At 39.5% G+C, this 25492-nt stretch overlaps 1 protein-coding gene across 12 annotated transcripts in view; it reads right to left on the reverse strand.

Annotated features, from left to right (window-relative positions):
- NEO1 (neogenin 1) overlaps positions 1 to 25492 on the reverse strand; it is a 598116-nt gene that overhangs the window by 86621 nt on the left and 486003 nt on the right. For all 12 annotated transcript variants that reach the window (XM_029574457.1, XM_029574458.1, XM_029574456.1 and 9 more), the window contains exons 11-15: positions 20293 to 20431; positions 14287 to 14336; positions 12597 to 12741; positions 3492 to 3602; positions 2667 to 2861 (exon numbers count right to left, since the gene is read on the reverse strand). In XM_029574457.1, coding sequence (XP_029430317.1) covers positions 2667 to 2861; positions 3492 to 3602; positions 12597 to 12741; positions 14287 to 14336; positions 20293 to 20431 — 640 coding nt within the window. The remainder of the gene's footprint in view (positions 1 to 2666; positions 2862 to 3491; positions 3603 to 12596; positions 12742 to 14286; positions 14337 to 20292; positions 20432 to 25492) is intronic.

Raw genomic sequence — 25492 nt, forward strand, 5'->3', positions numbered from 1 at the left:
TATGAAAGATTTATCTAAGAGAACATTAACTAGTATCCCTTTCTACAAAAGCTGTAACCTCCTTCTACTACTAAACACTAAACATTCAGTTTCCTCCTTTGGGCTCCCAGTTCAAGCAGAACCAGGGTTGGAATCTGGCAGCACGAGCTTTTATTTGAAACTACCCTGGGATTTTTCCCTTATTTTCTAACCCCCACCCACTCGCCACCATATTTAATCTGGTCTTTGCAGTGATAGCTCTGGGCTGAAGTCCATGCACCATGGCTCATTCCATAACCTCGAGAACATAGGCTCTGAATACAGCCACCAGGTGTCACCCTTACTCAATGGCCGTGACTCGCTCCCCCCCTCCAGGGGATGTGAAGGTTGCCGCTGCAGCATCCCTTCTGCATGGCAGTGCACATCACTTGCCACCTAAACCACCAGACCTACAACTAAACATTTTTTAACATTTGTTAGAAATATACACAGAAAAAAAAAGTTTTTAAATTAACTGTTGAGGACTGCCTGATGGCAGCACTGTGCACCGACTTAAGACTTGGGTTGAGATCCCTGGCTCCTACTCCTCAGAACCGGCAGTGCTGTGGAGGCAGTGATCACAGCCCTCCGGGGGGGGGGGGGGGGGGAATCACAACCATCACACAACAGTGACACCTATTAGGTAAGCTCAGTGTGCACAAGTTTTGGGTTCTGAAGGGAGCTATTGCCTGTGGCCCCTGGTCAAGTAGCTGTCGCAGAAATGATTGTACTACAAAGAAAAGGGTATCACACGGCAGAAAAGGTATACTCCACGGCATACATAAAATGTTCAAAGGTATTCTTTATATTGAGTGTAAATTTAGAAAATATTTGTGTGCATGAAAGAGGAAAGATTATGTATGTACATGGGGGCGAGAGAGAGAAAGTGTTGGCAATTCTTTGTGTGAGGAGGCAGCATTGCATATTTGTGTTGGAAAGAGAGGCTGTGTGTTTATAGTTGAGACAGCTTGAATTTGTCTGCATTTGTGTGTTTTGTGATAAATTCTGCTGCTACTTGTGTGGGTGTTTGTGTTGCAGATATGGAGTATGTTGTGTGCCTATGTCATTATCAGATTTCATCTGTGTACTTTTTCAATTTAAGCGCATAACTTTCTGTTGCTGGTCAATTTAAGAGCATAACTTCTCAACATAGGACAAAATACACTCTTATGTGGACTGTGATGCAGGAATGGATACAAAAAATAATTTCAAAAGAGGGCATGAAGTAATATGAATCAAACCAAATAGCAAAAATTTCACTGAAAGGAAAAGAACATTTGTGGAGTAGCCACCTAGTAATTACAGCAGCAGTCTGAGAAACAGTGAAGTGAGGGTTCAAAATTCTGATGACACTCCTTATGACCTTGGGCAAGTCACTTCTCCCTCCACTGCCTCAGGCACAAACTTAAGTCCTCATTTACTAAGCATTTTTCCCATAGACACAGAATGGAAGAAAAGGCTTAATAAATCAGGTCCTTAGACTTTAAGCCCTCTGGGGACGGGGAATGTAACTCACCTTGAGCTAAATAATGAAAAAGGCGATGGAGAGACAGATAGATCTGTTGTTTCAATTGTGGCACACTACCTACAAAGTTTTAACTTCTTGAACAGAAGACTGCAGACTATGGAACCCCAGGGTTTAAATTCCACGACTGAGTGGGGTTTATTTGTATAACTGAACATTGGTAGTATTTTACTACTGGAGGATGAACATCAATGAGCAGAGGGAGTATTCTCTGATGGGTTTGATGGAAGTATCTTACTCTAATCTATTTGAATTTTGTTGCCATGTCCTCCTATTGCTTTCCTCTTAAATAACTGGTGCAATAATCAATGGTGATTACTTCTTTAAACAACTATTCTAAAAGCATCTAAAGAAGGCTTGCTTGTTGGGTTGTGCGTTCCATTCTTGAAAGCCAAGTAGGCGGTGTGTTATGACTGAAACAGGTGCTCTTTTTTTTCCCTTTCAGAGAGCATTACGATGCAACTTCTCCTGATTCAGCTGTATGGGGAAACATTGGCCACATTGGGGTTTGTTTGGATTTAGACGGATCTGAACTTTGTTTAAACTTGAAGATAAGTTTGCTTTTTACTCAATTTGGTGTTGTGACTGTGAAAATGTTTGTCTTTAACCACATTTAGCTGAATTACTTTTGAAATAAATTTTGTTTTGTTTTGCACTAATTATGTTTAAAACATTTTTTTGGAAAATTGTTTAGACTTCCAAGCACATGCTGGATATTTTTCAGATTGATAATTTTAGAAAAATTGTGATGGAATTCACTTGCCTCCAAATCTGTTTGCTGAAGTCTTTTCCTTCAGTTTTAGTGATATCTCTGTGACTATATGAAATTAACGATTCAGTGAAGCTTTTGCTATTTAGTTCGATATAGGAATGGATACCTTCTTGCTGCATCCAATATAACTGATATTTGTGCCTAATTTTCCAATGCTATGGAACTTATGTGCAGAATTGTCCTAGCGATGGATAATTATATGTGCAAGTTGAAAAAGGAAATGGAGTCGACATAAAGCATCCTCCAGCACTTCCCGTAAAAATGTCTACAACACGGGTGGGGAAGGGAGTGGCAAGGAAATCCTGAGATGAAAGTTGTTAAGCCCACAAAATTCCCTGGCCCTTTTCTTACTCAAATTCTCAATGGTGTAGTAGCGCTGCTTGTAGTCCACCTTTATGGTCTGTGCGTGAGGACTGCCGAGGCCGTATCCGATAGCATACCCTCTCACCACAATATTCTGATTCTCAGGAGGGGTCCAGCTCACCACAATGCTGGTTACAAGAGGACGCACGTGGAGGGAACTCGGAACATCAGGAACACGAGTTTCTGTAAACAAGAATCACCATTTCAAAATTCTTATTGAAAAATGTAAGCATGCTTTTTGCTGATTTAAGAATATTTTTTTTGTTTTCATCCTGAATGCTCAAGCCAGATGCATGTTGTTTTTTTTTGTTCGATCTTGAAAAAGGAAATTCAGTAAGGGTCAGGGGAAGTTCAAGGAATATCCTAACCAAAAATCACAAATCTTTTTTTAAATTAATTCCAAACTAGGCACAATGCACCTCCATATTCTTGACTTTCTGACTACCTATATGCTTTGCTGCAATAAGTGGTCTGATCCACTACTGATATGAAGTTGATAATTTTTGAAAATTATTCATATTACACCATAGTGTATATCAGAGGATGAGCACTATAGGAAGGTTCTTGCCTTAGGAGAAAAGTATTACAATTTTTGTGACATCCAGTCTTTAATTACAACATATTTATACAGAATGTGTCCCCAACTTCACAGACCTGTCTGCACCTGCCTGTTCCATCTTACAAATGCATATGCTCTATGTTTTATTCCACAACATGTTTAATCCCATAGAGGTATGTATTTACAACCACCCATATATGTTCCATTTCTCAGATGTATGCATATACACACATTCAAAACCACAGTGAATTTACCATCTAAATCACTCTCAAAGGTTTCTCCTGTCACCCAGTCAGTAGGTGGTCCAGTTCCGTTGATGGTTAAGGCAGCCACTCGAAAGCTATATTCTGTGCCTCGCTCCAGACCTATCATCAAAAGAAAACATAACTAAGATGCTGAAGGGTATGTTTTGAATGAAGATACACAGTACTTACTCATGCAACACAGTGTGATGACAAACACTGAATGCATTAATGGACAAATAATTAGTGCTAATATTCAACAAAGCTGAAAATAAGGCAAAGTTTGGGTCAAGACTGAAACAGAGCTAGCTTGTAGAGTGCATTATACACTGACCTTTCACCCCAGGACAACTGGGTATGTACAGTATGAGTGTATCTTAAACAGACATGGGAATTAGCAGCAATCCCTAGAGATGGAATTATCACCAAGAATGGATTAGCAGTAGTCATCTTATACCTTCCCCACAGAATGCATTAACATTATGCCATGCATGTCCTGTGGTTCCATCTGGTGCTATTGTCCATTATCAACAAACGTCTAGATTATTTGAAATTACAGCTCTAATTGCTTTCAAAAACAATAGATTTGACTCAAAGAGCAATAAATCAGATTGTTTTGTGTGTGAACATGTTAATTTTATTCAAGAGTCTTCAATTTAAATCTCTCTCTCTCTCTTGTTTTGGTGCTTTGGCCAATATTCCTTAGCACGGTAAGCCAGCTTTTGCAAAGAGCGTCAAGAGGGATAAAAATAACAATTAAAACATTCATGGTAGATTGTTAGTGTAACCCTGAATTCAGGAATTCTTCATAGGGTCAGTCACAAAAGATATAGGGGCTAAGTTAGAAAGAGTCACAATCAACTCTCTTTCAAGCCCCATACAGCAGCTTCTTCATGTGTGTGGTGGGGCATGGGGGGAGGGGGAGGAGAGGAGTGGCAGGGAGGATAGTAAATGTGTCAATCACCAAGTGTTTTTAACAAAACAGAGGGACGCGATTAGCGTTCTAACAAATTCTTTGCTGATGGACTTCTTAAGCAGGAATGTGATACAGAATACATTTTTAATTTGGGGGTCCCCTTGTTCCTTTCTGAAATGTAAGCCCTCCAACAGCTATTCCAACTGAAATTTAGGGACTATCAGGACTGCACAACGGCTTACAACAAGGAATTGACAGTTCCTTGAAAACAAAAATTAAAAAAAAATGGTACCTGAGTAATGCTGAGGCTGTGTTTAGATCATTTTTTTATGCTTCTGTTTCTCTTTTGTACCAATTAGGTACCTCGTTGACTCTCATGTATGTCGGATGGTTATATGCTGTGAATAAGCACCATGTGGGTGCCAGTTCTCCTCTCTCCTGTGTGCTTTGCATATGGGATAAGTATCCTCACCTTCTCCAAGATTTTTGCTATGTGGGCACTGACTCTCTCAGGCCGAGTGACTCAGATGGGAAATAAAGAAGTTCCCAAACAGAAAGATGAAAGAAAGGAGGGAAAAAAATCTTCTTTTCCAAAAAAATCTTTTCCAATGAAGATCTAAAATAAAAAAAATCTTACCTAACCTCAGAAGGTAAAATCAATCGAGGAGTCTCTTAAATCTACGCAAATGCATGCCCCACTAAATTGGGCCTAGGATTTCTCTAGGATAAAGGGAACTGTTGGGAGGGGTGGGGGAAAAAACTCCTCTCCCTTAGACTTGCAATTAAAAATGCCACAGCTCCTCTGGGGTTCTCCGTCTAAGAAAAGAAAGCACTGCAGCAGCCCCGCATACCAGTGCTGTAGCATAGGTGTGTACGTTCCTCGTGCCTTCTATAAATGCACAGCCTTTTCTACAAAGCCAGCGCTTCATAGCCATCCCAGTGAGGCCCTACATTAATAACCCCAGCCCCTTGCAAAGGTAGGAAGGAACACAGGGCAGACAGTAATCCAAACACAAAACTCAACAACGCCTTCTTTCAACGTACAGGCAGCATGTTAACTGAAGCCTACTCAAGAGTGGCTTGTATTTTTGTCACGCATAGAAAACAACATAAAAACAAATTTATTCCATTTATGTTTAAAGGTAAAATTTAAATATAATAATGATAAATGCTTACTCTTCAGCACTTATGGTACCGTAGTTATTTTTCAAATGTAGCAACATAGCCACCCTTTGTTGCTAGTGAGTGGTTCTACTATATCCTGTGACAGAATTCTTAAGATAACAGATAGGGGGGGGGGGGGGGGGAGGGGGCGGGCTGTGCATATTTCAGACTCACTCTTTAGTGTAATATTTGCAAGTACTTTTTTACCTGTGGACTTGGCACCATGTTTCAAAGTGAAAGGATATGTATACCTAACTCTGCCCTGCATATCAGTCCCAAGCATGCCCAGAATCTGTTAAAATACCGGCCTTTTCACATTCACTGGTAGCCCATTTCAAGCCGTGTCATCTTTCTCTAACAAGACTAATACTAAAATCAACATCCTGGTCCCTTTTCATGTCTTATTTACCAAGCTTCCCAATAATCCACACAGCCACCAAAACCCAGCGAAGCCATTGTTTAAAACATTCAGTCTTTCATCTCTAGTGCCATCATTCCAAAATTACTGTAACAAGCAACTGTATCTGTTGATTTACAGCCTTTAGAATATGTATACATATGTAATGATTCAATAGTTGCTTCTAGTTTTGTATTCATCTCTTGCTTTTGGCATTCAGATCTGAGAGGCAAGAGGTGGTATAATTTTTTGAAACCAAATTATGAGTGAAGACAGACAGCACTATTCTGTAATTTCTGTACCAATAGATTACTATTTGACTAAGATCTTCCCCAGTTTACTTCAAATCTGCCTCAGAATTCTCATATTTTAGACAATATATTCACTTATCAGTAAGAAGATACTCTTAGATCTTGGTAAAATAAAGCATCTAAATAGTATTCTGGCAGCTGAAGTCACTCATGCATGTTCCCCACAATACACTGGAATGAAATTAATCTGATGCCAAAAGCTATCAAAAATATATTTTGAAAAAGTAGGTACTTGAGTTTAATGGTGGAAAGTAGGGTAAGTTGCTCACCTGTAACACATATTCTCCATATATAGCAGGATAAATCAGTCACACGAGTGGGTGATGTCACCAAATCTCTCTTAGAACTCAGAAAAATTGAGGTGGTCTTTCTGAGCGTGAGCAGACTTTTCTGTATAGTCGTCCACTGCACCAGTCTCCTCAGTCTTTCTAAGAAGCTAAATTTCAACTCTAAGGGGAGGCGCATGGGATTGTATAGCTGATTTATCCTATTGTCTATGGAGAACTGATATAGCTGAGCAACTTAGCATTCTCTATAGATAAAAAGGATAAAGTTAGCCACACGAGTAGGGACTCTCAAGCTGAGGGCTGCACATGATGGATTTTACATTTCTATAGATCACTGTAACCCATATTTAATGTTAGAAGATGGAAGGAAGAGCAGAAAGAATTAAATATGTTTTGCAGAACTGCTTGACCAAAACTGCTATTTTATCATGAAGCATGTTCTATTTCTAGGTCCGTAATGAACTGTGAATGTGTGAATGGAAGATCAAGTGGCAGCCCTGCAAAGCAAAGATGTACTATGAAAGCTGCTGTAGCCTTCACCTGAAAGGCTTTCACCTTATTTTGAAGATTTTTGCCCTGATTATAGCAGTAAGAGATGTCATCAGAGATCCAAGTGAGTCGTTTTTGTAACTGAAAATCCATTTTTACCAGTTTAAAAGAAATGAACACTTGTGAGGATTTTCTGTGGGAGTGAAGTCTCAGAAAATATGTTGGTAAAAGAAATGGCTTGATCTAAATGAAATTGGGAAACCACTTTGGATGAGTTTTCAAAACTACTTTGTTGTGAAAAAATTGAACATAAAGAGAGTACAAGAGTAGGGCTCACAATTTGTTTACTGTAGAAGTTACAGCTATAAAAAAAAATAAAACTTTCCAGGAAGAGAATTTTACATCTGCTGTCACCAATGGTTTGAATGGTGGGTTCATGAGCTGATCAAGAACTACATTTATGGCCAGATTTTAAAACCTTGGCGCACGTAAAATCCCGAGGTTTATGCACGTGGCCAGGCCTTTTGCACGCCGGGCCAATTTTCAAACAGGCCTGGCCATGCACATAAACCCCGAGACGTGAGCAAGTGCCGGGGCCTGAAAAGGGGGTGGTCCGGGGGGGGCGGAGAGGGGCGGTCTGGAGGCGCCTGTACAGCGGCTATTTGCTGCTGTGCCAGGGGAGCGCGCACCGGCAGTTGGCAGGTGCGCGCAAGTTGCTTCTGCTCTGGAGGAGCAGCAACTTACAGAACAAAAAAAAGAGGTTCGGGAGATTATTTATTTATTTATTTATTTAGAATTTTTATATACCGACATTCTCGATATACATATCGAATCAGGTCGGTTTCCATAGAACAAAACAGTCGCTGATAAGGTGTTACATAGAACAGGGGGTTTTTTTTAGGGTTATTTTAGGTTTAGGGGGTGAGGAGGAGAGGGGAAGGAGAAGGGAGGCTAGGGTAGGGAAGTTCCCTCCCAGTCCGCTTCTTAATTGGAGCAGACTGGGAGGGAACTGGGGAAGGCCTCAATGCGTTGCTACCAATTTTGTCCCCTCCTTGCGCACACCGCCCCCGATTTTATAACATGCACGCACCGACGCGCGCATGTTATAAAATCACACATCCATGTGCACGCGCCGGGTAGCGGGCGCACATGTACGCACACACGTATCTATCCCTTAGATTCTAAGAAACAGGGGGATCTTTTATTGAGGCTTCAGATGTGTCAGGCCTTTCATGAATTTGGTAATGGATTGATGGGAGATAGGAGCATTATCACCTAAGCAATGGATTTCAGCTATAGCACTAGGATGAACTCTGACTTAGTTTTTAATCTGGAGTCAGATAAGTTTAGTACATAATGAAGTAAAAAAAGGAACAGAACAGTTAAAGGGGTCCTATCCAAAATGTGAGCACCAAATAGAAAATCATTTCAATTTAAAGTTGTAAGACTTTCTGGTAAAGTTTTTCCTTGATACTAGAAGAACATTCTTTATGTCAAAGGGCAGCTGTATAGATGATACTATGGTTTTCAACATTCATGCTTGTTAGAGCCAAAGACCGAAGGCTGGGATGTGGAAGATTCCCATTGTACTGTGTGATGAAGGAAAGGAATCTCTGTAATGCTATTGGTTGTTGAAATAATAGGCACTGAAGCCACAGAAGCCAGATTGAACAATGTCAAAAAGGGGCTACCCAAAATCATTTGCCCCCTTCTCCTCTTCTCAGCTTTTTAATTGTTCTGGATATAAGTGGAATCGGGTCACATGCATAAAGAAGTCCTTAATTCCTTGGAATTAAGAAATGTATCTATAGCTACTTCTGTCCTTTGCTGGTCTTCTGAGTAGTATTCAGGAAGCATGTTATTCAGGGACATTGTAAAGAGGTCTGTTTGTGCAATGCCCCAAAGTTGGAAAAATTACTGCACTGTCTGATCATGTAGGACCCATTTATTTAATTAAAGCTGGTGACTTAATTTGTCTGCTGTCTGATTCTAATTTCCTGGAAATAGACAACGTGAAGAAAAACTCTAGGAAATTGCACATTTCCATATCCTAGGCACCTCTAGGCAAAATTGAAAGAGCCTGTTCCCTCTTGTTTGTCATTATAAAAATTTGATCACCACCATCTTCTACTTTAACCATGAAATGAAAAGTTTGAGAGGCCTGAAGATTACCTCAATTTTAGATGGTTTATATAAAGCAATTTTTATTTTTGTGATTAGGTTCCTTGAAAGCAAAGGCTTTTCAGATGAGCTCCCAAGCCTTGAGTGAAAGCATCCATTGTTACCATATCTTGAAACTGGGGATTGGTGGAAAACTGCTGTTTCAGAAGATTTGAATAATTCAACCATCATGTCAGGAATTGGATCAGAGAGTTAGATAGATGTAAACTTAGATTTTGAAGACTGTAATCTGTAAGCATTTGTATTTATTGTAAGAATTTGTATTTATTATTTAGCTATTTACATTGATCTGTTACCACTTGGTCCTGTTCTCTCCTTTACCTCAAGTTCTAAGTTCCTACAAAGTTAGCCTTGTTATTTTATACCCACTTGTTTGATGTAATTTTCCAATATTGGTTCTGTGTAAACCGAAGTGGTATGTACTAGTACATGAACTCCGGTATATAAAAGCCTTTAAATAAATAAATAAATATTCAACTTGTGTCATAATGATTGAAAATGCTGGTTTCATTGAGTTTTCAGTTGTTACTTATCCTGTTCTCATGTGAAGAAATGCAAAGTCTGTGATGGACTGTAGTTGCCATGTGACTTAACATTTTCAGGAAGAGGTGGGCAGATATTGGTTTCTGACTTGTGATCATCAGAATTAACTATGGTAACTCTTCTGTCCTCTTGCAGAGGCAGAAATGCTTTTCCCTGTGTTTTGTCCAAGTGAACCCCTATGAAGACTATAATATGAGATGGTTTCATCTTGGATTTTGGGAAATTAATGAGAAACCATAAGGACTGAAGAGTGTCCACCAAACAGAGCTGATCTCTTATCATGCACGAAGGATTTCTTGTCCTTGTCTGTGCTAACAAAGCTTGGTGGCCCTGCTCCACCATCCCTTGGAGTCAAAAAGTACAACTTATTTCCCTCTTTACCAAAAAGAGATTGTCGCCTATGTCAAGACTTCACTGAATCATGGCACCAAGCATGACAGGACTCTGACTTTTTTAGTTTAAGTGAAGATCCCTCAGCTGAAGATTGTTTCCTCTTGATCCTTAAGGTTGGAGCTTGAGGGGACTCAAGAACTCTCTGATGCATGGTTCCCTGACTTTTTGACTCCAGGGGACATACAGTGCAGATGGCACAATCTGGATCATCATGAGCTGGGTCTAGGCATCGAGACCCTGTCATACTGGTCTGATAAAGACATTTTCCGTGTGCAGCATGGACACCTTTTGAACCCTGGTTTCTCCAGAATTGTGAAAACTACTGAAATGAAATTAAACCATTATGGAGATTAACATTTTCTAAGCTTCTATAATTCATCTTTTTTGTTTTTTGGGAGGTTTGCATAAAAAAAAAAGTAAATAAATTAGGCAAAACAACAAATTATGAAAAGGAATAAGAAAAAATATTTATGACCAATGAAAACATCAAAATGCATCTGTTTGCATGAGCAAAAGGAAGACTGAAGAAACTTCAACAGTGGGAGGCTGTACAGGGAGATCCATGCATGCCTGCAAAGACCTAAAGAGAGAAAAGACTATGCAACAAAGCTAGTCAACGTCAGGAAAAATAATTCAACCCAGACCCTGGGCCCAGGTCCACGCCTGACATTGCAGCCCGGCCTGGCAGCTGGGTCCCAATGCAGGGCTTAGGCCCAGACCCAGGCCCAAAGCCAAGGCCTGGCAGCAGGGTCTCGACACCTGGGCTTCAGCCTAGGGTCAAGGCCAAGCCTGGAGCCCAGGCCTTGGAGGTCTTCTTTCTTCTAATGACGCCATCTGCTGGGGTTGTACTGAAGTAAATTAACTCTGGCGCATCTCCATAGCCCTCCGCCTAGTCGATAGCGGTTCACCAATGGACCGGGTAAGTGGGGGCCAGGGTGGATCCTAGCCCCGGCAATTTTCTGTGTGGAGGGATGAGTGGTAGGGTCAGGATGTCTTGTTTCCTTTTTTGTTTAGTCATTTTTTTTAAATTGTTTGATTCATTTTTATTTAAACGAAAGAAAAAAAATCAAACAAATTGAAATTTGCAGCGGAAAAACTTCCCGAAAACGAACTGAAAAACAATGCAAGTTTTTTTTATGCCTGCACATCCCTAAAGTATTCTTTATTTAATACAAACTTTTAACAATGTAAAATCATACATTCCAAGCATATGAGCATTCCAAGGAAACAGCATTTTTTGTATTAACCAATTCTTTCTATCAAAATGAGCCTGTTGAGTTGCCTGAGCCTTTTTTAAATTAAGAAGGAAGATGCACGTTGTGTGCAAAGCTGTATTTGAAAGTTTTGGGGTTACACAGTTTTCCTGTGGGGAAATGTCCTGTGGGGAAAATGGAAATAAACCAAGTATTTCAAAATATATGAAAGCAATAGACTATTTAATAAACTATGAGATCTATATTCAGACACAATCCGGATAGCAAAGTTAGCCAGATAAACTTATCCGGCTAACTTTGGAGGCATATTCAGTAGTGCAGCTGTAAAACTGAATATAGCCAGCTATCTTAAGTAGTTGGCCAGCTAACTTTAGGACAGCTCTTTGACCTCATCAGACTTGGCTAAATTAACTGGCTAACTCTGAATAGCGGGGTCATCCATTTAATTAAACTGGCTAACAACACCTCTCAGTTATGCCCCCCGGAATGCCCCCAACTTATCTGGCTAAATTCTAGCCGCCTAGCTTATTAGCTGGCTAGAATTTAGTAGGATAAAGGCTGAATATAGTCAGGTAAGCCACTTAGATGGATAACTTTTCAGTTATCCGTCTAAATAGCTTTTGAAATATCGACATCTACAAGAATAACCTACAAAGCCGACATTTCAGTTCCTCATCTAGGAACTGAAATGTTGACTAAGTTTTTTATGCAGTTTACCTTGTCCTATAATTGACAGTGCTTGGTTTGTTTCTGTTTCTTTGTAAAATTCTGGTAACTTTGTTTCTCCATAGACAAGTGGGATAAAATCAGCCACGCAAGTGGGAGATGTCATATGTTGGAGCAGAGATGCAAAACGTTTTCTCCTAGACCTAGGTTTTTCAGAGATCTCAGAGAGCATTTTCCTTCTCTGCATCAACAGATGACATCATAAGTAAGGGGCTAGTACGGGGGCACAAAGTTGCACACTTGGTGGGGCATATTATAAAGCTATTTTTGTATACTATATGCTTTCATAAACCCTCACCTTACAACAAACTTACCAGCTTTTAGCGTATTTGCTTTCATGGGTGATCGTTATACCTATTCCTCTGTCCTCTTCCTCCAAGAGGCCAAAATATTAGTGTAATTCTTTATACAGAAGAGCAGTACATACATACTTCTTTACAAGAAAAGATGTTTCTCATTTTTCTCTTCTGCCATAGGCTCTTAATGAACTGCTCACCATCGACTAGCTGGAAAAGCTGTGTTCCGCCAATGCTCTCTGTGACATCACTCTTACGGGACACCTTACGGTAGCGAATCTTGTACCCCGTGATTTGACCATTATGAGTTCCTGCAGGAGGGGGCTGCCAGTGCACCATGATGCTCTGCAAAGAAGATGACAACACCACAATCATACATCACTGCACATGTACTTGGCAGTCAGATATCCCCATTCTATTATCTATAGATGTTTCTTATTTCTTTACCTGACTTCCACCTTCACACCTCTCAACCTTTGACAACTTTTATGAAAGAAAAAACTAGCAAAGCATAAAAATTAAACTTTTTTATTTGGTTTAAGGGTGAGATCAGCACCAGAAATGGTTCATTCCCGTTAGGAAAAAAAACGTGTGTGATTGTGTATGTGTTAAGATTATCTGTGTATATACGTGTATATATATATATACACACACACACATATACATGCACATACATATATACATACACACAAATAGTTGTGTGTGTATATATATATTTTTTTCTTTTTAGAGTTTCTGATTACAATTCTTGTGTGTTACATCTCTCTCTCTCTATCACCCTTCTTTGCATCTCTTTTCTTTAAAATTCCCTTATCTCATTCCTGTTCTCTTGCTCCCTCTTTTCCTTGCTTCTCCTTCAAATCTCCTGTTATTTCCTGGAGTCTGGCATCTTCAGGCCTTACCTTCTCTATTTTGCTGAAGTCTCTGAGCATGGTCACTAACAGGCTACTTCTGCCCAAAACATTGCTAAAATAAGCACAAAACTGGACATTGTTTTCTCTTCTGACTCTCCTTTCTTATCCTCCTATGCCTCCCCTCTCCCCGGTCTTACCCTCGCTTCCTCTTTTCTCTCATTGACTATTTCCATTCATCCTCTATTTTGCCTCCTCCTTGCATTCTCAAAAGGAAAGAGAGAGAGAACAGCAGCACTGGTCGGCTCTCACTTCCAACTAGGTTCAAGGGCAATGAGAAGGCACCTTTGGTTCCTTGGTTGTGGCAGAGGGCAGATATTACTGACTGCAGCAGTGGAAATAGGAACTTCTTGAGAGAGAAAGATCATCCCCCCTCTCCTTCAGCAGCACTTAAATACTGCAGTTCTACTTTGATGGTGGGCAGGGAAAACAAAGATTCCACCAATTCCAACAGCAGTGAAATCCTGAAGTTGGTTTTTTTGGTTTTTTTTTATGGAGGCAGGAGAAGTTGGGAAAATGTGGTGCCTCTAGTGACAGTGGAATATCTCATAGCTGTTCTATGCTGGAGGCGGGAAGAGACAGGAAACTTCCGTGCTTCTGGTCACAGCGAATCACCTTGCAGGGGGGAAGCAGGAATATTCCTGCCTCTTATGGTAGTGAAATAAGTCAGAGTTGCTCTTCACTCTATAGGCAAGGAAACAGGAAGAGTCCCACTTCTGGTTTATAGTGAAACACCTCAAGAGTTTTTCTTTACTGGAGATAGGAAAATACCCATTCTCTAGTAGCACTGGGGGAGTCCGCGGCCCTTTCTGTAGGCGCAAGGCAGGACAGAGATGGATTTCCCTTGCCCTCAGCTGGAAGGTATACTCTTGAGGGCAATATTTAAATAAAAAACAAAAATAAAAATGCAGGTGGATCAGACTATCTGCAACAACGTGGGTAAGTTGAGAGTTATGTGCATTAATAACTAGAATTTTACCTTGGAATTCTGTACTTCCAGGGTCAGATTCTGGGGTGCAGAACTGGGAACTAAAAAAGAAAAACAAACAAAACAAATACTGTGCTTATTTTTGCGAATACTAAAAGCATTCATGAAATTTGTCATTGTATTAGGATGCAATCTTACAAGATTTCTGTCGACACATATCTTCACATGCACTCCTTTTCATTAAAATTCTCTCATTCTATTCAAGATCTAGTGCAAATAAGCACTGGATATTTGTTTCATAGCTGGTTACGTTGCTTTCTATGTGCAAGACATGCGCAGGCAAGTCTTTGATACAACTTTCGACCTTTACAACACAATCAGACCATGGAATTTTTTTGATTAATGTATGTCAGCTGCATATGATCATGGCTGGATTACTGAAAAAGAAAGAAGCTTTTTAATTGCTTCAGATCTTGTTGTACCTGTACTGTACATAATACCTAAGATCCACAAATCTTTATACAATCCACCAGGTAGACCGATCATTTCTGCAACGAGGTCACTATTGGGCACCCTGTTGGTTTTTGTAGTTGAGTTTCTTTGTGATTTTGTTCCCACTTTACCTTCCTATGTGACAAAGTCTGATTTCATTGTATTTTTTAAATCTTTAGTGGGTCCTTTTTGGAGAGGTTTTGTTGGTTACCCATTGATATCACCTCTATAAAATTCAGCATTAGAGGTGCTGTGTTCATTTTTAAATGCCCATTTGGCTCACATTCCTCTTTAGCTTGCTAATTTTGCACTCAAAGAAAATATTTTTTTTCTTTTTCATGAACAATTCTTTCAAGTCAGAGGGACACCATGGCGACAACTGTTGCTAACTTATATGTTGGTACCTTTGAACAGTGATGGTTGAACTGGCTGCCCTTTCCAACAGTACATTATTTGGTGATGCTATACAGATGACTTAATTTTTTTATGGTCAAGGGAAGAGGGTTGTTGGAAGTGGTTTCTCAGAGGACTTAACACCTGTGACCCCCATTTACAGTTTACTCAGTACAGTGGGGAGGTTTGTGGCATTCTTGGACATTTTAATTTTTTGATGGATGGCAGCTTTCAGTGTATTGAAAACCAATGGATAAAGGCATTATTACAATACTCAAGTTGTCATTCCCATATGTTAAAATAGAAACCTACCAGTGGAACAGTTTTTGAGAGTACAGAGGTTATGTTCTTCTACCACAGATTTTAAAAGATGTGCTTCAGATATGAGCCTCGGTTTCGGAGAAAGGATATCCAGAAGTGTATAAAGAAAGCATACGCTTGTGCCAGATGGACCAATTTTTTATTTACTTTTATTACTGCAGACATCTTTGCCTAATACAGGGATGTATATGTCAACACCTTTTGTGCATTGACATATATAATACAACACAATATACAATGACATTTGGGTTTGATTCCCACTTTTTCTGAACATCCACTGTTTGCTCTGAAGAGAGGATGTAATATCAGGAATATGATTGTCTGGTCTTATTTTGAACGAACAGATAATAGTGATGAAAACTATGGTCACCATCCTTGTGTCTATTGCACTACTGGTATATGCCCCCAATACTTACCTCTCCTCCTTTTGAACAACATAACTTCGTCCTACCACTATATGTTGCTCTACTGGGGTAGTGTATGCCATATGGCGCCCTTGGTTTTTGATTTATGCAGAAAAAAATACGACAGACACTTTGTGTTTGAATTGAAGAACACCACAGTTTTATTTGGTGCAAGAGACTTGAAGCACCTTTTGCTGAGCATTGTGTCACTACTAGCCACTTATTCAAAGATCTTAAGTTTGTAGCACTTTAGAAGCCTCAGTTTAGTAGGCATGGAGGTGACACTAACAGATTGCTAACACAGTGGGAACAGAGATGGATTTATTTTTTAAATAGTTTCACCGATAGGTCTGAATAGAGAAATTGAGTGGGTTTTTTTTTTTGTTTTTTTTTAAGTAATAGTGGGAGGAGGTAACGCCTTTTTCTTCATATGGAAGAAGTTCTCAAAGGTGTAAGTTCATATCTGATTTGAGGAATGCTGAGAAGACATGTTTGTCTACCGAAATGCTGCGAGTAGTCCTAAATGATTCCGACTATCATCATATATTTTTAAAATAGTTTTTAACAGTTCTTTATTCATTTTTTGCAGAAGTCTTTTTAATTTACTTTGGGATTTGTCTCCTGAGGAAGGTGAACATTGCTAAAACTCTAGCATAAGGGTTCCCTCTTAGATGTACACAGCATGTAAAGGATTAGTTAGAGTTCATGATAATTGCGGAGTACAGTTTGAACAAACAGTTGATGGCTGGTCAGAATTTAGGATGTCATCAGTACGGTAAATAATGGATATTGTAGGAAGGTTAAGGTCTTATTATTCTCCACTTGACCCTTGCCCTTTTTCACCTATTAAACCAATGAAGGAGCATGCCATTACGACTATAAATACTTAATTAATATGTACTTGATTGAAGGAATATTGCCGGAGGAGCTGAAAAGAGCAGCAGTAAAGTCTATTAAGAAGGATGCAGCAAAATCTACCTTAGATTTAAATAATTATCACCCAATATCCAATCTTCTGACATTGGCAAAGATTATAAAAAAAAAGTAATATTACAGCTGAATGATTTTTTTTTTTTTTTTTTTTTTTTAGAGGAACATGATGTGTTAGATAAAAGTCAATTTGGGTTACGAAAGGCACACAATTCTGAACTCCTATGAACAGATCTGTTAGATACTCTATTATGTAGCTTAGAAGCTGGTAAATCAGGGTTTTAGTTCAGTTGGACATGAATGTTGCATTTGATATGGTATGTTATAAGACTCTTGTAGCCTGTTTGAATAACATTGGCATAATTGGTGTAGTCCTGAAATAGCTCAAATTGTTTTGCAAGATGACATGGCAGGTATGGCAACATGATCATGGCTCATTCTGGTGAAACCTTGTGTTGGGAATACTCCAGGGTTTAGTTTTGTCTCCTGTTTTATTTAATATATTTTTATCCCTTCTAGGCCAGAGATTACAAGAACTCAGGTTAGCATTTTTTATTTATGCAGATGATATTCAGATAATCATCCCATGTTCAGGAGATGGAAGTATTCTGATAGCAGCACCATAGAATTGCTTGTCTGTAACTAAGAATTGGTTAACAACTAATGGCTTACCATTAAACATGTCAAAAACAAAGTTGCAAAGAACATGCAAATTTCCTGTAGAAATGTTGGAATCATCAATACATTTAATGGGAACATTGCTACAGATGTTATCTGAGGTACACAGTCTAGGAGTAATGTTAGATTCATAGTTGACTCTGAAAACAAACTTATGCCACATGGCAAAAACAGCATTTTTCAAGCTGAAAATGCTTAAACCATTGAGGGTTATGATTCAATCATATTTGTTTCTCTCTGTCTTGCAACTGGATTACTGTGGCAGCTTATGCAATGGACTTCCAGATATTCTGATGTGGCTGCTACAGTTGGTACAACATGCAGCAGCACAAATTTTGTTTTGTTTACTAAAAAAGATATCACAGAAGCATTACTAGAGCTGCACTGGCTTCCAGTTAGATGGGGGTTTAAATTTAGGTTCCTGTTCTTAATGCATAGGCTGCTTTATTCCGAGAAAGACTGCTTAGTGTGAGAGAGATTACACTGGTATATGCCAGGAAGGTCACTACGTTCCTGTAATAAAAAAACATGCTTAGTATACCAGCTGCTCATGCCTAAAAACTTGAGATAAGATTTTGTGCATTCTCGTATACAGCACCTGTGCTGTGGAATTCGTTACTCTGTGAGCTGTGAGAAGAGAAAGATATGCAGAGGTAGATTTTAAAAGCCGCATGTGCACATGGACATGACGATTTTATAACATACGCTCGTCACTGTGTGCATGACCACCCAATTTTGTATTGGCGAGCGCGGGGGGGGGGGGGGGGGGTGGATTTTGTAAAGCACGCGCAGTGACGCGATCGGCCTTTACTCAATTCCCTTCCAATCCAATTAAGGAGCGGACTAGGAGGGAACTTCCCTACCCCACTTCCTACTCTGCCTCCTTTTTCCCCCTCACCTCCCCAACCCCTAAAACCCTTTTTTCCTACCTTTATTTTTTTTTTTTTTAAATTTTGGAACTTAGTTCATAAGCTCCGTGCGCCGGCTGGCTGCCAGCATGCGCTTCCCCAGAACAGGAGCCCGGCACTTCTGTGCGTACCGGGGGATACGTGTGTGGCCGGGCTGTTTTTTAAAATGCGTTCAGCCCGGCCACGAGCATATCCCCCGGTTTTTAAAATTTGGGATAAAATGTTTTAGGAAGAGCTTGAAGACCCTATTTTTCAAGGACGATTTTTAAAAAATGTAGCTATTGATGTTTTTATACTATTAGAAGAAATGCATATGTTCTTTACGTTTTGTTTTCAACCTATGTACGATGTAAGTAGTTGTTTATGCATTCAGTGTTGAAATTTTATGATTGTTAACATGCAGTTCGCATTGAACGGTTTTCTGGAAATATAACAGAATATAAAAATTTAAAATAAATAAAATAAAGGACTTTACATTTCTTTTGAAATTGCTTAGCCATTGCAGGCAGAACATTCTAACTAAAAGATGTCAAAGGAAAACATACGACTGGTAAATCATCAATTGGTTTCAGTCTAGTATTTAAAAAGGCTGTAAACTGAACGGGATTAAAAAAAGACATATCTTACTGCTTGATTTAACAAAAACAGTTACAGGGATAATTTAACCAAAACATATCCCCAAGTTGTAACACTTGAGAACGCATCAAAAGAAACTGCTTCCATTTCCTTTGTGTGGCTTTGGCCACATCTGGAAAAATATGAATCTTAGAATTAAAAAAAAAAGCACATCTTTATAGCAGAATTAAAAACTTCATGATCCATTCCCTGTTTGGGTTCAAGAACAAATTTCACAATTAAAGTTGAAACTTCCTCCACCTTTTCTAAGGCATCAGATACATTGAGGAAACGAAAAGATAACGGACATCTCAAATTGTCCTTCCTTTTTTTTTTTAATAAAAGGAGGTATATAATATGCTCTGGAAACAAGTGGAGAAGCATTTTCAGGAATCTTCAAAAACGTTTCACAAAGTAGTGCTTAAGCAAGGCCAAAGATGGAATTTTGTTAATTTGGGGAAAATGATAAAATGCAAAGTTTGCTTTCTAATATTTTCCAAACATTCTATTTTGTTATATATAACCAAATTATCTTTAAGCACTAAATTTACATTATCTTGTTTTTCCCAGAGTAGCTTTCATATCTAAAGACCTCTTTTGATCTGCTACTGCATTTTCAAATTCCTTTATTTTACAAGGAATACCTTGAAATTGAGAAGAAAGCAACTGAAGTTGACCTGACAGGGATTTCTCCGGAATCTCTGGGCTTAGAAAACCAGGAATCTTCTCACTGGGTATAGGGGGAAAAAAAACCCACGCCACGTCCACTCGCGGCTGCAGTAAGCTGCTCTGTGCACTCATCCCAGCAACCTCTGTCTTCTTGGCAACGGCGTCTGATGGCATCCAAAGCATCACTGCTCCCGAGTCGCTGGGGAATCTCATGCGAGCAGGCACCACTGGAAGAACCTGCACGTTCAGGCTGAAGGTCAAATTTAAGTCTAAGGGAAGCCACCGCTTCTCCTTCAGCAGTCGGTAACCCCAAGGACACAGAACCGTAATCAAGTCAGTAAGGGAGCTTTGAAAAGATATGTATTCATTGGGCCCAAAGCAATCAACACTTCAGGGTCTGCAGGGAAGACCCGGGATTTACTTTTCCATTCATCTATCAGGTCAACATTGCACAGGGCTAGCAACGTGCATAGAGCTCAGCACATCACATCCACTCCTATTTTTCTATTTATTAAAATAACTCAAAACATTGGTGGCCCTTGACCCTTTGTGTAGAAAGGCTATCCTCTTTAAAAATTTGTTACAAAAGACAGAGTGCTGTTTTATGAAAGAAGTGGGTAATCTCTTATTTGAAAGGTGCAACTCACCATCAGATAGTGTTCGAGCAACAACATCCTGTGTGGAAACACCAGGCCCATGCTTGTTATAAGCCACAACCCGGAAAGTGTATTCCGTATATTTCTTCAAACCATTAATGGTGTAAGAATGACCTCCAACATCAACATCCTGCATATGAAAAAGATAAGAAACTTTACCTCACGTTTCAGACCGAAACAATTGATGCAATAAGGTGACTGATCAGAATAATATGGAGATAAAACTGTAAGCAAATTGCTCCATTCCTTGAATCTGATCTTTCTTCCAGGGTCAAGCTAGAGAATGGAGAATTTGTTTACCCAGAAAGTATGCACATTATAAAGCAGGACTATAAACAAAGACTTATAATCAAACTCCACCCAGGGCTGCAAGCAGATTTTAAAGGGAAACTCCATGCAGAGGTTCCATTTAAAAATGTGTTAACCATTAGCCCTCTGGGGATATGGAAAAACCTGAAGTACCTGAATATAATCCGCTTTGAAGTGCTGAAAAAAGTGTGAAAAGCGGAATCTAAAAATCTAAACAAATAATGAACCACCAGTTTGCGCTAGAAGGTGGCTTTTTCCCCTGCATATTTTGTAGGTTTGAAAGTATGTTGGGAAAAGCAGTTGTGAAGATTTCAAAATGAAATCCAGTGCGTACTTCTGCCAATGCACCCCAGCATCACCTCTTTTCTCCTCAGAAGGGGAGAAGCAATATTCAAAGAGCTTTTTTCCCCCAAGATAAACACGTTTACCCACGGAAAACCCTTTGAATATTATCCATGCAACTGCAGTGAGATGTGTCCTTAGACAAGACAGAGCAGCAATAACTCCTACTTTTGGCACAATTCAAATCTGCAGCATATAAGGGAAATAACCAAAGAAGCAGGCCCATTTTGCTTTTTATCTTTTTTAATTTAACATTTAAATAAGTGGGTGCAGTTCCCTTTTCTAGTTATGTCCCTGTCCACCAAGGGCTGCTTTGAGAATGGAAACCAATAGAAGTTCAGAAGGATGAACAGAAGAACAGCAGGTGAAATAGAAACGTCATGGACCACTTTCTTTTTTTTCCCAATGCTAGGATCAAACTAGAAAACATGCTTCTTGAAGGAAGAGAGGATGCTCCTTGGACAGATAGGCCAGCAACTTTCTTATCTTTGGGGGCTTGAGGGGGAAGGAGGTAGTTTAAGTGCTATGACTTACACATTAGTTTTAATTATTTTGCGGTGTAGGGATCGGGTGTACAGGCCCCACAAGAGGTTTTAATATCATTATTCTTCCTTTTAACTGGATTTGTTTCAATATATTTGGTTAAGTTTAAAGTTATCTGGGTATATGTACCAGTGTAACTTTCAAACCTAACCGGCTATGTTTGAATATATCCCGTTGGGTTTGAAAGTTATCTGGGTAATGTTATATGGATAACTTTGGGTAAATATATTCAGCAGGACATTTATCCTGCTGAATATCTCTGACAACTTATCTGGCTAACTTTAACCAGGTAAGTTGTCCGTCAACTGCTTTTCTGAACATTACACTCATAGTATTTAAATAGAATATTTTCTATTTATTTGATCGTACTGTTCTGCTTTCATCAATCTGTGCTCACTTGATTGCTTTTCTTTACTCTTCTATCTTTCTCATTCTCTCCATCTTTCCGATACATATTTGTATTAGTGTGCATATAAAGATATGCCTTTTATGAGAGAAAAATACTGTCATATAGTTATAATTGTTCACAGTCTTAAGAAACAGTTTTGCTTTATACCCTCCAAGGCCCCCACCTTTTGTCCACTTTAGTATTACAGAAACTACAGTTTAGACTCCATTGCTTTGCATCAGGCTGGCATATAGCTAACAGGGAGTACTGACTAAGAAAAGATAACACACAAAATTGTTTGCTGTAGTAGCCCCCTGCTCTTTTCACCCACCTTCTCCCCCTTCTTCTAACCTGAAGCTGTAAGTTTCAAGGCCACGAACAGTGAAGAGCACAGAATGGTAAAAGCATAAGACCAGTAACTGGCAAACCTTCAGGAGTTCTACACTAAGAGGATTGTTCTAAACATGCGCAAGCCAAGAACAAATATGTCAATGCAAGGTTGGGTAGGAGAAAAGGTTGTGGACAAGAGCTGAACAAAGAGAGAGAAAGATTCAGCGTCTCTGGTATTGTGTATCTGTTTGTTTTATTATTTGGCTCAGGTGTTCTCATAAGCACCTGTTCTGTACATATATTAAACAGAAAAATATAGCTTGTCATTTCAAAAAAAGACATAGTGAGTGTTATTATTCTCTTAGTCTGACTATGACCCACCTCATTCCAACAGAACCTACGACAGTATTCAATTTGCATCTCTTTTATTTCACCTTTGCCTCTCTATATTCTATTGCCAATGTTTTCTCTCTCCTTCCCTGCCATCTCTCCACATCTTTTGTCATTTTGACCACTTCTTCACATTTCACATCTTTAATGTTTCGACTGCCATATTCCTCAGCCTGTCACTCATCTCCATTGTCTATCCTAGTCTTCCATCTCCTTTTTTTCACCACCCACTCTCACTTCTTTCCCAGCCCATCTCTTGATCCCTTCCTCCAGGCACCCAGTGCCCCATCTGTCCCTCACTCCCTTCCTGGCCTCCTTTATCCTGTATTTTACATACTCCTTAGTTCTCCATTTCCATATGCTATCTCTCACCCGCTACCCAAACCTCATCGCCTTTGCTCTGCCTTTCACTCTTTTCCAAATCCAAAGCTCCTTTACACTATTTCTCACTCTCCTTCCACAACCCTCATCTCCTTTCCTCTGCCTCTCTCTATTTCCCCAGCCTTCCATATCCCACTGTCTTGCTCCTCCCCAGTCAAATTCCTTCTTTTTTTACTCTCTCCCCAACCTCTTTCCTCTACTTCTCATTACCTTCACAGTTTCCCAGATTCTTTATGCCATCTTCAACCCCTTCCCTCATCTCACTGCCTGCTCACACTCTCGCCCCCCGGGACCTCCCCTTAGCTCTCTAACTGCTATCTCACCTACTCCTCTGCAGGTACACTTCTAGGAGGAGCATACATGGCACAAAAGAGGCAAGAAGAGACAGTGCACAAGCGCTTACTAACATCTGCCTCCTCCTCCTCCCTCTGGCATACTTTTGGCTTAGGAGGAGGAAATAGCTGCCATACAGTACACTTATTCTAGCTCCTAAAGTGCTTGCATTTTGATTCAGAATGAGGCCGCCACTGGCTGTTTGTAAATGAAAGCTTATGGTTCCACCATGCTGGGAGATCTAGATGGTAATCTGGAAAGTGGGAGCAGGAGCTAACAGTACAGGAGTCATTTGGAAGATCAAGGACAACTGGAAGAATTGGAATGTTTTCCTACTCCCCCCATCTTAGCTTTTCTTCTCTTTGTGGTATGAAATGTGAATCTACAACATGGTAGAAGTTTGAGGAAACTCTTCTATCCTCCGTCCAGCTGGGAATCTGGATGAGGGCTCAAACCACTGTGATTGGTGCTGGCAGGGGGTTGACTCACTGCTTCTGTTTCCATACAGTGATTTTAAAGTTCAGAATTCTCAATACATAATGCTCCAGAAGTACCTTATAATTAAACTTATCTATAAAAAATAGAGATAATTAATTCTTCAGCACTCCAACATGGTCCATGTTTTGCCATATAGGCTCTCTCAAGCAGGTTCACATTACCCATCATGGATCACACATCTTTTTAACTCAGTGCTTCTGAGGATTTACCTTTATGAACAATGGAACATACCAAGTACTCAAGCTCAAAGGATGGTACCAAAATTTCTGTTTCATAATCACTGGAACTTTTGGTTCTAATCCTAAATGCTCTCACCATTTCCTTTCTTCAGCTCACTTCTAAGCCCCAAAACATGGGGGTGGTTGCAAATCCAAACTAACTTCTGCCAGCCTGCCATATCCTACTTGGGCTTAGCCTTCTGCTTTCAGACAGTATTCCTGCTACCACTACCCGTTGCACTAAACCAACTGATCTCTGGGGAGTAGTAGACTACTGTTACATTCACAATTTGTGAGGGAGAAGAGGATCACCAGGATTAGGTGGGGACTGGGAAGAGAGGGAGACTTTATGTGGGAGAGAGTACTTCAGGACTATCTCAGTACCTCAGCCAATCTTCGGGATCAAATTATGCCTATTTTTGAAAAACTTAATTGGCTCCTGATCTCGGGGCACATCAAATTCAAAACTATGGTGTGGTGGATAAAGCCTTAAATAATTTAGTTCCACTGTGCTTTAATTCACTTCTCAAAACGAATTATTCAACCAGGACTTTATGTTCTTCATCACAAAATTTACTATCTATTCCATCGATTTGCCAAGTTCGTTTCGAGGAAACCAGATAAAGGACTTTTTATGTATCAGGTCCTTGACTATGGAACTCACTATCAGAGGCAGTAAAAAAATCATCTACATTATCTTTTTGTAAGATTCTTAAAGCTCATCTAATTCCATTTGGCATTTTAGACTTAATGGTTTTTACTGCTTAATATTCTGATATGCCTGAGTTTTAGTGTGAGCAAACTTTTTATTATTTTTTTTTTTTTAGCACGAGTCTGCTGATTCAAATCACTCCTTGAGTATGTCAGATATTTGTTTTATTATGTTTTGTTTGTTTATGATTTATGCAATTTTTTTAGTTTAGTTTTAGGCATGTGTGTTTTCTTTTTATGTTTATTATACTTATGATTTTTAAATTTGATTGTGTACGTTCTTTTGTAACCCGCCTAGTATTGTAGATAATTAAAGATCACAAGGAACATTTGGGGGGGGGAGCAAGATTTTGAACCCTGGCTTCCCTGCCAGCTGCTCTAACCACTAGGCCACTCTTCCACTCCTAATAGCACTAAATTCACCCTCAACCTCACTTTGTTCCTGCCTCGGGCTCAGCACATCAGAAATTCTGTTTGAAAGGAGGCTTTCTGGCTCATGACTACTTTTCACAAACTTCATTCTAAAAAGATAGGGAGCTATGAGGCTGGCAGAAATATTAAAGTTCTTTTGCTCTGTATTTACAAAAATGTGCTGACTGTGCTTCACAGCTCTATTCAACCAGTCCTTGAAGACAGGTTCTGAGGGACTGAAAGGTAGAAGATGTAATCCTGCTGCATAAAAATGAGGCAAAAAGAGAAAGGTAAATACAGACTCATTTGACTAGCATCCATATTGGGCAAAACTAAA

Source organism: Rhinatrema bivittatum, chromosome 13, assembly GCF_901001135.1.
Source record: "Rhinatrema bivittatum chromosome 13, aRhiBiv1.1, whole genome shotgun sequence".
Lineage (NCBI taxonomy): Eukaryota > Metazoa > Chordata > Amphibia > Gymnophiona > Rhinatrematidae > Rhinatrema > Rhinatrema bivittatum.